The sequence below is a fragment of the Bos grunniens genome, chromosome 23 (assembly GCF_055505025.1).
Source record: "Bos grunniens cultivar Pamir isolate PY7600 chromosome 23, Bosgru_T2T1.0, whole genome shotgun sequence".
Taxonomy (NCBI): Eukaryota; Metazoa; Chordata; class Mammalia; order Artiodactyla; family Bovidae; genus Bos; species Bos grunniens.
The window spans coordinates 30,883,630-30,900,034 of NC_141187.1; the positions used below are offsets into that span (position 1 = coordinate 30,883,630).

The 16,405-nt window shown below is 38.9% G+C and overlaps 3 protein-coding genes across 3 annotated transcripts in view; 2 read left to right on the forward strand and 1 right to left on the reverse strand.

The window, feature by feature from the left end:
• Nucleotides 1–16,405, reverse strand: part of LOC147347218 (olfactory receptor 12D1-like) — a 165,405-nt gene that overhangs the window by 35,131 nt on the left and 113,869 nt on the right. The window lies entirely within an intron of this gene.
• On the forward strand, nucleotides 6,438–7,508 carry LOC147347220 (olfactory receptor 5V1-like). The gene has a single exon (XM_086370527.1). It carries the CDS (start codon nucleotides 6,477–6,479, stop codon nucleotides 7,422–7,424), a length of 948 nt encoding a protein of 315 aa, XP_086226653.1. The 5' UTR covers nucleotides 6,438–6,476; the 3' UTR covers nucleotides 7,425–7,508.
• On the forward strand, nucleotides 12,896–13,870 carry OR12D3 (olfactory receptor family 12 subfamily D member 3). Its single transcript, XM_086369703.1, has one exon. The coding sequence runs from the start codon at nucleotides 12,920–12,922 to the stop codon at nucleotides 13,868–13,870; it is 951 nt and encodes a 316-aa protein (XP_086225829.1). The 5' UTR covers nucleotides 12,896–12,919.

Below are 16,405 nucleotides of genomic sequence, written 5' to 3' on the forward strand. Positions count from 1 at the left end.
GCCTGGAAAATCCCATGAATGGGGGAGCCTGGTGGGCTACAGTCCATGGGGTCGCTGAGAGTCAGACATGACTGAGCAACTTCACTTTCACTTTTCACTCTTATGCATTGGAGAAGGAAATGGCAACCCACTCCAGTGTTCTTGCCTTGAGAATCCCAGGGACAGGGGAGCCTGGTGGACTGCCATCTATGGGATTGCACAGAGTCAGACACGACTGAAGCGACTTAGCAGCAGCAGCAGCAGGATTTATATTTAGGAAAAATCTGCATAGAATCCTTGGATTAATTTTCTATTGTTGTGTTCCCCTCTACCCCCATCACTCTTTTCATTTAAACTCTTAACTGAGTCCCAGCTACTTAGAAGACAAGCCATAATTTCTTAATCTGAAATTTCATCCTTCATGATCTGTATTCATGCAAAGATGGATGAGTATTTACCAGCTAAAGTGAAGATATTTTTAATTTGAAGGTGAGATTAGGCCAGATACCCAAGTGAGAGAAAAAGAGTCTTGAACCTTCATTCTGTGTGATCCTAGAAATGTTCAAAACTTATGGGGACCTCAGTTTGTTTTCATTGCCAGTTGGATAGTGGTAGCAAATAAACATGATTGGAACAGGAATGTCTAAAGGCTTAAGAGTCTCGTAAGTCAGTCTCTTCTGAGGAGAGCTCTTACAAAATCACCACGAAGGGTTACCATTTATCTGAGACTTTTCTATTTCAACTCCCTAAAGCAGCACATCCTGCTTCTGTAACACCCACAGCATCGGCATTTAATTAGGGATGCTGGGCTCTTGTTAAATGTTTCTAACAGCATAGAAGCTCCAGGGACAAGAAGTCTGTCACTCCAAGAGTCCATAAAAGAAGCCTCGTACCAGGTTTTGGGAATTTGAATTTGAACATCTATTCTCATGTTCTCTTTTCTACTACAAGTAAGTGTTTTTCTTTTTGTTCTTATTCTCCTCGTCTTCCACATCCTTTCCCCCACCTCCCTACTTCTTATTTCAGCCTGATTCTTAGATTTACTGTTTTTCTTCAATCACCCTCTTTGGAAAACAGTAGGGAATAGTTAGGAAAAAGGAAATCAATGATCTCATAGACCTTTATTTGGGGAGACAATAATATATCCATCCTGTCTCTGGGTGTGTGGGGCAGCTCAAGTGTCTGTAAACTGTGTAGCTTCCTTCAGCAATGTCATTTTTTAGCTACAGGAAAGGTGCTTGGCTCTCCAAAGTATTTGATTCATCTGTTCTGCCAATACTGTGAATTCTTGAGACAAGTCATTCAGTCCATGACAGTAAAAAGATACAAGTCCTACTGGATGATAAAAGAGTTTGGCATGATTTGGCATAAATGACTATTATCAAATCCATATTATGTGAGAAACAAAGACAAAATAAATTTGTTTAGTCCAGAGTCAAAAGTTTCATATAGCAAAGTCCTTCATGAAGAAGAGAGACCAAACTTTACCTGTGGTTTCAGAATTTAGATCTAAAACCAAATATGTGAAATAACAATAGTAATATCTATCATTCATTATTTTTTTTCTTTTTTTTAAACTTTTATTTTATTTTTAAACTTTACAATATTAGTTTTGCCAAACATCGAAATGAATCCGCCACAGGTATACCCGCGTTCCCCATCCTGAACCCTCCTCCCTCCTCCCTCCCCTACCCTCCCTCTGGGTCGTCCCAGTGCACCAGCCCCAAGCATTGAGTACCGTGCATAGAACCTGGACTGGTGACTCGTTTCATACATGATATTATACATGTTTCAATGCTATTCTCCCAAATCTCCCCACCCTCTCCCTCTCCCACAGAGTCCATAAGACTGATCTATACATCGGTGTCTCTTTTGCTGTCTCGTACACAGGGTTATTGTTACCATCTTTCTAAATTCCATATATATGTGTTAGTATACTGTATTGGTGTTTTTCTTTCTGGCTTACTTCACTCTGTATAATAGGTTCCAGTTTTATCCATCTCATTCGAACTGATTCAAATGTATTCTTTTTAATGGCTGAGTAATACTCCATTGTGTATATGTACCACTGCTTTCTTATCCATTCATCTGCTGATGGGCATCTAGGTTGCTTCCATGTCCTGGCTATTATAAACAGTGCTGCGATGAACATTGGGGTACACGTGTCTCTTTCCCTTCTGCTTTCCTCAGTGTGTATGCCCAGCAGTGGGATTGCTGGATCATAAGGCAGTTCTATTTCCAGTTTTTTAAGGAATCTCCACACTGTTCTCCAGAGTGGCTGTACTAGTTTGCATTCCCACCAACAGTGTCAGAGGGTTCCCTTTTCTCCACACCCTCTCCAGCATTCATTGCTTGTAGACTTTTGGATCGCAGCCATTCTGACTGGCATGAAATGGTACCTCATAGTGGTTTTGATTTGCATTTCTCTGATAATGAGTGATGTTGAGCATCTTTTCATGTGTTTATGCACAACAAAGGAAACTATTAGCAAGGTGAAAAGGCAGCCTTCAGAATGGGAGAAAATAATAGCAAATGAAGCAACGGACAAACAACTAATCTCAAAAATATACAAGCAACTCCTACAGCTCAACTCCAGAAAAATAAATGACCCAATCAAAAAATGGGCCAAAGAACTAAATAGACATTTCTCCAAAGAAGACATACAGATGGCTAACAAACACATGAAAAGATGCTCAACATCACTCATTGTTATTTTTATGTACTACACACTAGGTTAAGTACTAAATGCATTACCTCATTTAATGTCAAAATTTTCAGATGAGAAAGATATCATTATTTTCATTTAGGGAGGAAGAGCTTTATAATTCATTCATGGTCACACAGCTAGTAAGTGGGTAGAATAGCTGCATTTTTTGTGTTCACACAGCTGGTAGGTGTAACCATTCTTCCAGTAATAAAACACAGTGACCAGGGACTTCCCTGATGATCCAGTGGCTAAAAGTCCTTGTTCCCAATGCAGGGAGCCAGGGTTTGATCCCTGGTCAGGGAACTAGATACTACATGCTGCAACTAAACATCCCACATGCCACAACTAAAATGTGGTCAAGCCAAAAAACCCCACAATGATCAAAATTTTTTTCTAATACTTGGATTTGTCTAAAGATGGAATAGCCTCCCTTTAAAGAGTTTACATCTCTCATCAATACAGTATACAATTTTAGATTGGGTTATCACCTTGCAAAATATAGGGCTTCCCTGGTGGCACAAATGGTAAAGAATGCTCCTGTAATGCCAGAGACTGGGTTCAATCCCTGGGTTGGGAAGATCCCCTGAAGGAGGGCATGGCAACCCACTCCATTATTCTTGCCCGGAGAATCCCCATGGACAGAGGAGCCTGGTAGATGACAGTCCATGGAGTTGCAAAGAGTCAGACATGACTGAGCAACTAAGAACAGCACAGCAAAACAGCTGTATAGGGTATTTCAGTGGCCGGACTAGATGACTTTTAAAGGCTCCTTCCCAATTGGAGCTGTAATTCCCATTCTGTATATTCCATAAGAGATGGTCCAAAATACCGCATTGAATTTTCAGCACCAAGTATCATGCCTTAGACTCAGTAATGCTCATTGATTATATAAATAGCCATGGTTAGCCCCAACTTTGATTTCAATGTTGGAGAGGAGATGGATAGTGGTGGTACAGCAGATAAAAGCCTAAAGAAAAGGTTTTCTCAAGATTTCTACCTTTTTCATGATTTTTCAATTAATACATACAGTGTTATCATTTCTAGAGAATTCATTAATTAAAGGGAAATACTCTATTGTAGAGTTTTTCCTTCACTTATCTGAACACTCTACAAAAACAGCAACATAGGGTCAAGTAACACCAAACAAACCATTTTCCAAAATGGAACTTTTCCAAAACAAAAGTTTCTTATTTGTATACTGGATACAATGGTCAGATGATTCACAGAAAGCTTTGTTGTGTAAATGAATTCATATTAAATCCTTCACTTTAATATTGATAAGAATTCTGAAAGCCAGTTTAAATTTTACCTTAGTTCTAGTACTGAACTCTTGGGATTACTATTTCTTTGTCTTCCATTCAGTTCTCCACTGAGACGGAATTCAGCCAAGTATTGCCATCTGTAGACTAACTCATGGCACCCCACTCCAGTACTCTTGCCTGGAAAATTCCATGGATGGAGGAGCCTGGTAGGCTGCAGTCCATGGGATCACTGAGAGTCGGACACGACTCAGTGACTTCACTTTCACTTTTCACTTTCCTGCATTGGAGAAGGCAATGGCAGCCCACTCCAGTGTTCTTGCCTGGAGAATCCCAGCGGTGGCGGAGCCTGGTGGGCTGCTGTCTATGAGGTCGCACAGTGTGGGACACGACTGAAGCGACTTAGCAGACTAACTCACGAGAGATTTTCTTCATGGAAAGTTTATTTTTCATGATACTGAAATGATGCATGGCTACCGGGAAATTAAATAGAAATAAAATAATTTGCATTTACTAAGTGTATTTAATCTCATAATTTTTTGAAATAAGACTCAGTCTTAATCTCAGTTTCATTAATATTTCCTTGATGTTTGTTCTTTGGGCCTTAAACCAAAACATATTTCTAAGGTGTGTTTTGGAAACAGTTTGGCCAACCTAGGGGGAAACAACTAAATAATTAGAAATAAAAATTACTGATTATTACCATGGATATTATGTTGCTTTCTTACCCATTTTGTTTTTTTACTATTTTTTATTTTGACAATTTTAAGCATATAATATATACAAAATTTTATCCTATGTCCAAGAGATCCAAGTTTTAAGTTATCCTTTATTTTGTGTGGAAATATTTATAAATTTGATCTTTGTCATAAGTATCTGAGTTGGAGTAATTCAAACTTTTCATGGATCTGGAAAAAGACAGAAATGGGAAAGGACAATGCGCTAATGTCTCATCAAAGCCAGTGCCGTCCCAGCAATATTTTACTCAGCGTTTTATTTTAAATTTACTCTTTGAGTTGTAATATGCTATGATCATAGTATACTTAATTTACTGAGATCATTAATTATGATATCACATTACCAAAACCATTGATGAGAAAATTGATTTTTAAACATTTTTGTTTCTTCATCATTCTAAGCAATCAGAATGGATCAACGGTCAAACTAAAACTGTTACTTTTACATCATAATACATAAATATTTTTCTGGAATTTTGGAGACAGAGAGTTTATAATAATTTTACATATGACTCAGGATTTCCCCTGTGGCTCAGCTGGTAAAGAATCTGCCTTCAATGCATGAGACCTGGGTTCAATCCCTGGGTTGGGAAGATCTCCTGGAGAAGGGAGCGGCTACCCATTCCAGTATTCCGGCCTGGAGAATTCTGTGGATTGTATAGGCCATGGAGTTGCAAAAAGTTGGATATGACTGAGCGACTTTCACATCACATATGACTCAACAGGGAACCAGAAAATTAAAATGATCTTCCCATGTTCAAACAGCTAGTGGATTGTAGAACTGAGGAGGGAACTCAGGTATTCTGACTTGTTGTGAGACGTGTTCTCTTGTTTGTTTCATGTTTTCTCTGATCAGCTAAGGTTGTTGTTGGTGACCATACCAGTTAAAGAGAGAGAAGTCTGACTTTTAAATTTCCTGCTCTGAATGCAGACACAGGACTTAGTGACTAAACCACGACCACATCACGATATTTGAGGCTAAAACGAGACAAAATTATTATTTAAAATTTTTATTTATTTACTTGGTCTTACTTTTACAGCAGTGAAAACTCCAAGTCCTAATCACTGGACCACCAGGGAAATTATATGACAAAGCTTAGGGCACTGGAGAGTGGTTTCAATAACTAATTCCATTGATAACAGTGTCATCTTCAAGTCTTAGTGTCATGGTTTGAAAGAGTCTGTTCCAGGACATGCTTACTAGTGTCAACTATTGTTTTTTAAGATAAAGTTTTATCAAAGTACATGGTATCACATTCTGGAACTGTCTTGTTTTTGGAATTTTCTATTCCACTTTCATTTTCTTAAAATATAACTTAAAACCATAAAGATCAATCTCTAAGTGTGTAAGGAAGACAAGGAGGCATCACAAGGAGAAACTCAAATAACCCCACAACTCTTGAAACAAATTATGTAATGGATATTCACCAGTCATCTCTAAGACACAACGAGGTGTTAAGAAATGGGCTTGCCAAGACCTATTTAAATAAATAGCTCTTATGCTGCACATAGACCTTTAAAATATTTACTTTTTCCTGCAAAGGTGTTGCTGATGTTCTGTAAGACATGTGTCCTATAGGAAAAGTTTAAATGTGTGTCGAAGGCTTATGTGATGATTGCGGTACAACACTGTAACTTGTCATAGATTCTAAATTTGAGTGTTTTTTCCTGTTATTTTCTGATGATTATTTTATCTATAAAGTTATATGTTCTTGTTTTGTAGATTACTGCTGCTGCAGCACATGAATACTGCAATCTGTACTGCTTCTTTCTCAGTTTCCAAGAAAAAACATCATGGAAGGAGAAAATCGCACTCTGTCTGAATTTATCATCTTAGGATTCTCTGACTTAAATGATGTGCAGTTTTTATTCTTTACCATATTTCTTATGATCTATCTCTGTACCCTGGGAGGAAATATTTTCATTATTTTGGTAACATTGGTCGATATACGACTCTATACCCCCATGTATTTTTTTTTAAGGAATCTGGCCTTTCTTGATATCTGTTATACCACCACTAATGTCCCCCAGATGATGGTGCATCTCCTATCAAAGAAGAAAAGTATTTCTTACGGGGGCTGTGTGGCTCAACTTTTTGCATTCCTTTTCTTTGTGGGGGTAGAATGTCTCCTCCTGGCAGCCATGGCATATGATCGTTACATTGCAATCTGTAAGCCCTTAAGGTATTCGGTTATTATGAACAAGGTCCTATACAGCCAGTTAGCAGCCTCCTGCTGGACTGGTGGTTTCCTCAACTCAGTGGTGCACACAGTACTGACATTCCACCTGCCTTTCTGTGGCAACAACGAGATTAATTATTTCTTCTGTGACATCCCCCCTTTGCTGATCTTGTCTTGTGGGGACACTTCTGTCAATGAGTTGGTGTTACTTATCGTTGGGGTCTTCATTGGATGGGCTCCTTTCCTAGGTATCATCCTTTCCTACCTCTACATTATCTCCACCATCTTGAGGATCTGCTCCTCAGAGGGGAGACAAAAGGCCTTTTCTACCTGTGCGTCTCACCTGGTCGTTGTCCTTCTCTACTATGGCAGCTCCATCTTCACCTATGTGCGGCCCATCTCATCTTACTCATTGGCAAAAGACCGGCTGATCTCAGTACTGTACAGTGTGGTGACCCCTATGCTAAACCCTATCATTTATACTTTGAGGAATAAGGATATCAGAAAGGCCCTGAGAGCTGTGGGAGAAAAAGTAGCAACTTTCAAATTTCATTTCCCTTGAAGTGTAGTGTTTATTTTTCTCTCCTGATAAATCTAGAAAATTATCTGTCTTGCCCATGCAATCTGTTTTTTCTTGCCAACAGTATTGATTTCAATGATAAATAGGGCAAAATGTTGGCAAGAAATTAATCTGGGTAAAGGATTAATGGATTTTGGGAGTTCTCTTCTTATTCCTGAAATGCTTCTGTATATTCTATATATTTGAAACTATATCTAAATAAAAAAGTTAATTTGAATCTTTTGAGCATAACTAAAACTACAATGTGCTTGTCTCTACTTGTGCACACTTTTTTTGGTATTTTAACCTCCATATCAAATATAGTGAACTGAAGTTGCTCAGTCATGTCCAACTCTTTGCAACCCTAAGGACTTAGCCCTCCAGGCTCCTCCATCCATGGGATTTTCCAGGCAAGAATACTGGAGTGAATTGCCATTTCCTTTTCCAGGGGATCTTCCTGACCCAGTGATCGAACTCAGGTCTCCCACACTGCAGGCAGACTCTACCGTCTGAGCCACTAGGGAATCCCAAATATATTCAAACATATCAAATATATTCTTCAGTTAATCTATTGTTCTTAAATTTTATTTTGTCTTATGGTGAACTAACTATCCATTGACTTGTGGTTCTCTAACTTTCAGCATTTGTCTCAAAGTTGTCTTCCTTTGTCACTGTCCTTCTTACATTTACTGTACTTTCCCAGTGGCTCAGCTGGTAAAGAATCCGCCTGCAACGTGGGAGACCTGGGTTTGATCCCTGGGTAGGGAAGATCCTCTGGCGAGGGGAAAGGCTATCCACTCCAGTATTCTGGCCTAGAGAATTCCATGGACAGAGGAGCTTGGCAGGCTACAGTCCACGGGGTTGCAAAGAGTCAGACACGACTTAGCAACTAAGCATAAACCAGTGGTTAGAACTCAGCGCTTTCACTGCTGTGGCCTGGGTTCAATCCCTGGTGTCAGGGAACTAAGATTCTGTAAGCCACATAATGTGACCAAAAAAAAGAAAGAAACAAAATAGAAAATATATAATTTCTCTTATCTTCAGAAAGGATATTTATCATAATAGCACAAATAATAACCTTAGATTTTTTGCAATACTTCAAAGATGCCATACATAAAATTGCAAATTAAACAAATTTATTCCCATTGTTTATTCTTCCTTGTTTGTTTATCATTTCCCCAAATCCTTCCTTTTTCTTTATCTGTGGAATTCAGTTTATAATTCATATTTTTAGTTTTCATTATATTGCTCTAACTGATATCACTTTTTTGCATTTACAAGGTGTTAGACTTTTGAAGGATAGAGCTGTCTCTTCTCTTTTATATTCTCATCACTCCCTTTTGCTCATGATCAATCAAAGGCTCTGCCCCAAATTTATTATTAAAAAATTAATCTAGTGACTTCACAAGCACACCAAAGAAGGGTATAAATTGATACTTATGGAAGAGAAATATGGAGAGAATAAGTCTCTAGAGAGAAAAATCCCAAGATATTAATGTCCAGATACCCCCAGGGAAGTTTATACAGGATTTAGTCTGTTTGTTCTCTCAAATAAGACATGGATTTGCTGAGATTCAATCTCACATCTAGATAGAGGTTTCTTGCAATAAAATGGGTGTAAGAGTTTTGAACAGCTGGAACTATCTCTGATGATCTTATTCAAAGAGACAGTAAATGCAGCTGATCTCTGATTTTTGGATATCCTTTTTGAGCCAAAATTTTATTTTATTATAAAGTACGTGAAGACATGTGCAGGACAAATTGGCTGAGAGTAAACAGAAGAAAAGTGAGCTTAGATTAGAGGAATAATTTTCTGAAGAAGGGGTGTTAATATAATTGGAAAAAGCAAGTGAAAGTAAATGGGGAAAACTCTTTGAATCTAAGCCGTGAAAATTACAGAGTGGAAGAGCAGGTGGGTTCACAGCATAAGTCATTAGCAAGTAAAGCTTTGAATTTCTCAGTCTATGTGTATGTACATTTTTGTTTTTGTTTTTGGTTGTTTGTTATTTGTTTCAGGGTAGACTCTCCTTGTGACCAAGTTAGGTCTATGTTTTAATTAAATGTCTGAGTGCCTATATCTGTTTAGTGGTGTGTGGGTATGGGTGTGGGTGTGTGTGGGTGGGTATGTGTGTTACCGAGAGTTATAGAAAATATAAAGAAAAGAAGAAAGTGAAGTAGAGAAAAAAATTACATGAGTAATACCTTAATATATGTCAAAATTAATAATGCAAAAATGATAGGTTCTAGTTCTAGTCAAGCAATATGTTAGATTGTACCTACTATTTATATAATTACATAACTTTGCAATAGTATGATTTTTAGTGGGAGATGGATGGTGCTATTATCCAGGAAAAATATAATAATTTTCAAAACACTTGTATGAAGTATTTACTTAAGTATTAATATTTTCACTTGAGTACATCCCCAGTTTCCCATATATGCATAGGTAATAATGTCCTTCAATTATATTTATGACTCCTGAGATTAATCATCTTCTCTACCAACAACTCCATTTAGAATATTTCTTCTATATCCATACTCATGGAGTGCAGCTCCTAGATTTTTGTTTTCTTTCACCAATAATGTAATTTCTTAAATTTAAAATACTGTTTATAGACAGCAATTAATCATTAAGAATCACAAGTGTCTTTGAGAACAGTCCATGACAAAAATGAATTGCTAAAACTGGCCCTATATGGCTAAAAGTTATTTACTTAATCACAAATATTCATTGCTCATTTTCTATGTTGCCATGTCCTCTGATAAACTGGAAGAATCTTTTGTGAGTGTAGCATCACATTCAGGAGAATAGTATGGATAGGTGAGAATGTTCAAAAGAAAACAAATTTGACCTTTTGAGGGTAGCTTTTGTAACTGATAATGATTGAACAGGTAATCCTAATCCAGTAGTTAATTCAGTAAGTATAGAGAGAGCACCAAAAAAAAAAGTTCCAGACAATGTTTTAGGTGCTAGGTTGCAGTAGTGAATAAAACAAACAACAGTTTTGTGTGTGTGTGTTTGAGACTGCATGTAAGTTAAATAAAAAATATAAAATATTTAATAAAATCCAATACAGCAGATTAAGATAAGTGCCATTGATAACAACATAGCAAGAAAGGATATGCTTTTTTTTTTTTTTTTGGTCATTTAACCTGGAGAAGACTCTTAAGAGTCCCTTGGACAGGAAGGAGACCAAACCAGTCAATCTTAAAGGAAATTAACCCTGACTCTTCACTGGAAGGACTGTTGCTAAAGCTAAAGCTCCAATACTTTGGCCACCTGATGTGAAGAGCTGACTCACTGGGAAAGATGGAGGGCCAGAGAAGAGGGTGAGAGAGGATGAGATGGTTAGATAGAATCACTGACTCAATGGACATGAATTTGAGCAAACTCCAGCAGATAGTGGAGGAAAGAGGAGCTTGGCATGTTGCAGTTCATCGCATCACAAAGAGTTGTACAGGAGTCAGTGACTGAACAAAACAATCAGAGAAATTCACGATGAGGGTGTAGCTTTAGGGCAAAGGTCTGAAAGAGATGTGGGAATTAAACATGTGAATTTATTAAGTGTAAGAATGCTTCATATAAGTGGAGAGCTGGTGCACAGACCTTGAGATGAGAATGTAGTTAGTGTTTCAGTAACAACATAGAGATCAATGTGGCTGAGGGATAGAGTGGAAGTGGAAGCTTAAATCATTAGACATGTTTAACAGAATAATCCTGGATGCTGCCTTGAGAATAAGAGACTGGATAAGAGTGGAAATAAGATCATTCCAATAATTCAAATGAGTGATGATGGTGATTTGCACAGAGTCACATAGGAGACAGTGAGAAAGGAATTTTGCATCTGTAGTCATGAAACAGGGTAATCTGCACATTGCCTTGTATAGTCATTTTTCACTTTTATTGGGTCAATTTTTCCTTACATGCATACAGACACATGCCCATTCTGATATTCTTCACTTCCTTCTGCATTTCCATTCTTCTGCTTAGGGTCTTTTCTTACTGACTAGCAAACTTTTAGTGTATATTTTTAGTGTAGTGATAAATTCTCTGTTTGTATTTTCTCTTTTTTATGTGGGTGTGAATTCTTTTCTTACTGAGCTGTTTATATATGTCAATCAAATTTGTAAATTATGCTTTTCAGATTTTTATGTTCTTACTAATTTTTTTTTTTTTTTGCTTTCTCTTCTATAAGGCATAGAGAGAGAGAGAGAGATGTTAAAAACTTCTATTAGGATTGTGAATTTTACTCTTCATTATTTCTGTCAACTTTTGAAGCTATTTTATTGGGAGCTTACATTGGGTTGTGATATTCTGGACCAGTTGTTAGCAGGGGAGTGTTAGTGTGGGTAAGGGTGGGTAGGCTGCTGCTTATTCGCTCAGTCATGTTGAACTCTTTGCATCCCCATGGACTGGAGCCCACCAGGCTCCTCTGTCCATGGTATTTTCCAGGCAAGAATACTGGAGTGGGTTGCCATGCCCTTCTCCAGGGGATCTTTCCCACACTGCAGGCAGATTCTTTACCATCTGAGCCACCAGGGAAGGGGTATACCAGGTAGTTTTTCCATTCCTCAATTCAAGGGCTCCCTCTTCTGTTACTAAGGTGGTGATTATTTTTTACAAATGGCAAAGCGTTTAGTATATATTTTTCCTTTCTCTTTCAACGCTTATGTTTTATCTTCTTCTAATTCTCCTCCTCTTGTAGAAATTCCCACTAAATGTAGGGCACTTTTTCCTGGGCCTGAAAAATTGGGGATGTTTTCAAAATTCTCTTCCTGTTAACACTTTTTACTCTTTCAAGTTTTTCTCATCTACACACACAAACCCACCACTGTGCTGCAGTTTTGTGGCTACTGAGGCTAACTATGCTGGCGTGATGGGATTCATGGGGTCACAGAGTCGGACATGACTGAGAGACTGAACTGAACTGATGCTGTTTTTATTCCCTCTGCTTAAACACAATATTTGAAGATTCTGGATTTTATGTTTCTTAGTTTTGCTGAAAGTTTAGGCATGTAGGAAGGATACATTAATTTCCTGAGGCTTTAAAATATCTTAGGAGAAAAGAAGAAATCCTCAGTAGGCTACATCACTTTTACTGCCAGAACCGAGAATCATAAGCTGAACAATTATTTCCTTTGTATGTTTTAAAATTTTCTAACCTCTAATTTTTTTTATCTAACCTCTAATTCTAATGTTGTAAATAAGATATAGTCATGCTTTACATTTTATGTTTTAAAAAAGTGTCTTTTATCTATATCTGACTTACTCATCATAAGCTGTTTTTATTAGTACATGATAAATTCTAAAGCAGTAAAAAGATGTTTGACTCATATTCAGGAGTGGTAAAGCTGTTTACTTACCACTTTTAAATATTCTCCACACTGGAGCTCACCCTTAGGCTTTTCCAAATAGTAAACTTGCTTCACTTAATTCCCGCAGTGTAAAATTCAAAAAAACTAATTCATTGTCATCATTACATTTGCTTCCCAAAGCAATGGAGAATGTCACTACAGTAAATGAGTTTCTGTTACTTGGCCTGACCAGTGTTCAGCAGCTGCAGCCTTTCTTCTTTGTGATTTTCTTAATCATTTACTTGATAAACATGGTTGGAAATGGAGCTATATTAGTGATTACGATTTTGGAACCCAAACTGCATTCCCCCATGTATTTTTTCCTGGGAAACCTTTCTTGTCTGGATATCTGCTACTCTTCAGTGACATTGCCCAAAATCCTTATAAACCTCCTCTCCGCTCGCAGGACCATATCTTTCCTGGGCTGTATCACTCAGCTATACTTCTTCCACTTTCTGGGAAGCACAGAGGCCGTCTTACTGGCTGTCATGGCTTTTGATCGCTTCGCTGCCATCTGCAACCCACTTCGTTACCCTGTCATCATGAGCCCCAAGGTATGTATTCTCTTGGCAGCCATGGCCTGGATCACCAGCATCTTTAACGCTCTGGTACATTCTGTCATGACTGCACGCCTGAACTTTTGCCACTCTCAAGAGCTCAATCACTTCTTCTGTGATGTCAAGCCCCTCTTGGAGCTGGCCTGCAGTAACACGCTGCTCAACCAGTGGCTGCTTTTTGTTGTCACAGGCAGCATATCTATGGGAGCTTTCTTCCTGACGCTTCTCTCCTACTTCTATATTATTTGCTCCCTTCTGCTCAAGCATAAGTCCTGCAGGATACTCCACAAAGCTTTGTCCACTTGTGCCTCCCATTTCACGGTCGTGTGTCTTTTCTATGGACCTGTAGGCTTCACGTACGTTCATCCTGCCTCAGCCACTTCCATGACTCAGGATAGGATGGTGGCCATCGTCTATAGTGCAGTCACTCCAGTGCTGAATCCACTGATATACACTCTTAGGAATAAAGAAGTGAGGCTGGCGCTGAAGGAAATCTTCGGGAGCAAGTTATTTAAAGACTGCCGGCAGCACCACTGAGATTAATGAGGCTTATATCTGACTCTGATTAAGATTTTTATCCCTTCACTCTAATAAATGGTCTACATGATTTTCCCTCAGGAATTTGTAGCCCCATAACCATGTTCTGTGCTCAACTATGTGTCATTATTTGCTCAGTTTTTATTTACCTACTCACTTATTTAAGAGATAGTCATTGAATATATATTGTGTCAGGCAGCATAGATGTAGGAAGCAAGACTGAACAAAAGAAATTCTACAATCTTACACAATGGACAAATTCATAAGTATATATGTCAGGGTAATTAGATGCTGCTGCTGCTGCTGCTAAGTTGCTTCAGTCATGTCCAACTCTGTGCAACCCCATAGACGGCAGCCCACCAGACTCCTCCGTCCCCGGGATTCTCCAGGCAAGAACACTGGAGAGGGTTGCCATTTCCTTCTCCAATGCATAAAAGTGAAAAGGGAAAGTGAAGTCGCTCAGTCGTGTCTGACTCTTAGTGACCCCATGGACTGCAGCCCACCAGGCTCCTCCATCCATGGGACTCTCCAGGCAAGAGTACTGGAGTGGGGTGCCACTGCCTTCTTCAATTAGATGCTACAGAGAACTAAAAAGAGATAAGAAAGCTAGGGAGGGATGAGAGCAGGCACTTACTACATAATAAATGATTTATCTATTTCTTTTCTATTTTGGCCATTCTATTATATATGTCAGATGTTCTCATATCAATTTATTTATCGGAAAAAGATCAGCTGATCTGAACGCTAGAAAATGCACTCAATTTATTGGTAAATCCCTTGTTGTATACCTTGAAAAGGGAAGACATATTAAAACTGAGATTTATAATAAATGTCTCCGTCAGCATCTGGATGCAGAATAATTGGAAGCCAGACTCTCAGGCAGCAATTTTCAATGAATGTCTATAGACTTCCTTCAGTCTGTAAGGAATGTCTGTAAGAAGTGAGTTTGCTTCTCCTTCACTGAGCCCTGGGGTGGTAGCCAGTTAAGAACAGTTTCTTTGTTTGTGACTGTCTGGTAAGCCCAAAGACACAAGCCCCTCTGGTCATTAGAGCAGGCTATCTGGGTTATGTGGCCTCTGGGTGTCAGCAACAAAAACCGGAACATCAGGAAGATGTTTTTTTTTCTCAGAAACACCAGAGATCTGAGCTAGGGCAGAGCTATAGCTTGAAGATTGCATCCATTGGACTCCCTGAGCTCTAGAAAGGATTGTACTTGCCCCCTGTTGCTGCTGCTGGTGCTAAGTTGTGTCAGTCATGTCCGACTCTGTGTAACCCCATAGACGGAAGCCCACCAGGCTCCTCTGTCCCTGAGATTCTCCAGGCAAGAACACTGGAGTGGGTTGCCATTTCCTTCTCCAAGGCATGAAAGTGAAAAGGGAAAGTGAAGTCGCTCAGTCGTGTCTGACTCTTAGTGACCCCATGGACTGTGGCCTACCAGGCTCCTCCATCCATGGGATTTCCCAGGAAAATGGCACTGGGGTGCCATTGCCTTCTCCAGTACTTGCCTTCTAGCTATGTGATAAATGAGAAGCCTGCCTCTTAGGCTGTAGCTTTTAAGGGAAACAAATAGTTCTATTTCACAGAAAGACTGGGTATTTCTGTCTATGTCTCTGTGCTGTCTCAGGGGAGATAGCCAGTTAAGAATTGTTTCTCTGTTACAGACCTGTGGGAGCCAAAAGACATGAGCCCTGCTGGCCACTAGAGTCAAATGGTCAAGGGGTGTCCTCTGGATGTTGGGATATATTGGCAATCTGAATGAGGCAGAGGAATAGAAAAGAGATGGTGTCTGCTAAGGCCTCTGTCTATGGAGAGTATTGTAGTTGGCCTCTAGAAGTGTGTTAGATAAGAAGCCTACCACTTAAGTCAAGCCTTTAAAATAAGCAAATAGATCTCCTTCACATGAAGACTGGACACGTTTCATTAAATGGGAGTTTTTTTGTCTGTTTGTTTTGTCTTTTGTATTTTGACTATTCCATATGGCATGTGGGATCTTAGTTCCTTGACTAGGGATTGAACCTGTACCCTCTGCATTGGAAGCTCCAAGACCTAACCACTGGACAACCACGGAATTCCACAACTTGGTTTTTATTTTATTTTATTTAACTTTACAATATTGTATTGGTTTTGCCATATATCAAAATGAATCTGCCACAGGTATACATGTGTTCCCCATCCTGAACCCTCCTCCCTCCTCCCTTCTCATACCATCCCTCTGGGTCGTCCCAGTGCACCAGCCCCAAGCATCCAGTATCATGCATCGAACCTGGACTGGCAACTCGTTTCTTACATGATATTTTACATGTTTCAATGCCATTCTCCCAAATCATCCCACCCTCTCCCTCTCCCACAGAGTCCAAAAGACTGTTCTATACATCAGTGTCTCTTTTGCTGTCTCGTATACAGGGTTATTGTTACCATCTTTCTAAATTCCATATATATGCGTTAGTATACTGTATTGGTGTTTTTCTTTCTGGCTTACTTCAGTCTGTACGACTTGGTTTTTAAAAAAGCATTTTGATGGAAGAAAGTCTCCTG

Excerpts from the sequence above, each read along its gene's own strand:
- LOC147347220 (XM_086370527.1), top strand. The coding sequence starts at position 6,477 with ATGGAAGGAGAAAATCGCACTCTGTCTGAATTTATCATCTTAGGATTC.
- OR12D3 (XM_086369703.1), top strand. The coding sequence starts at position 12,920 with ATGGAGAATGTCACTACAGTAAATGAGTTTCTGTTACTTGGCCTGACC.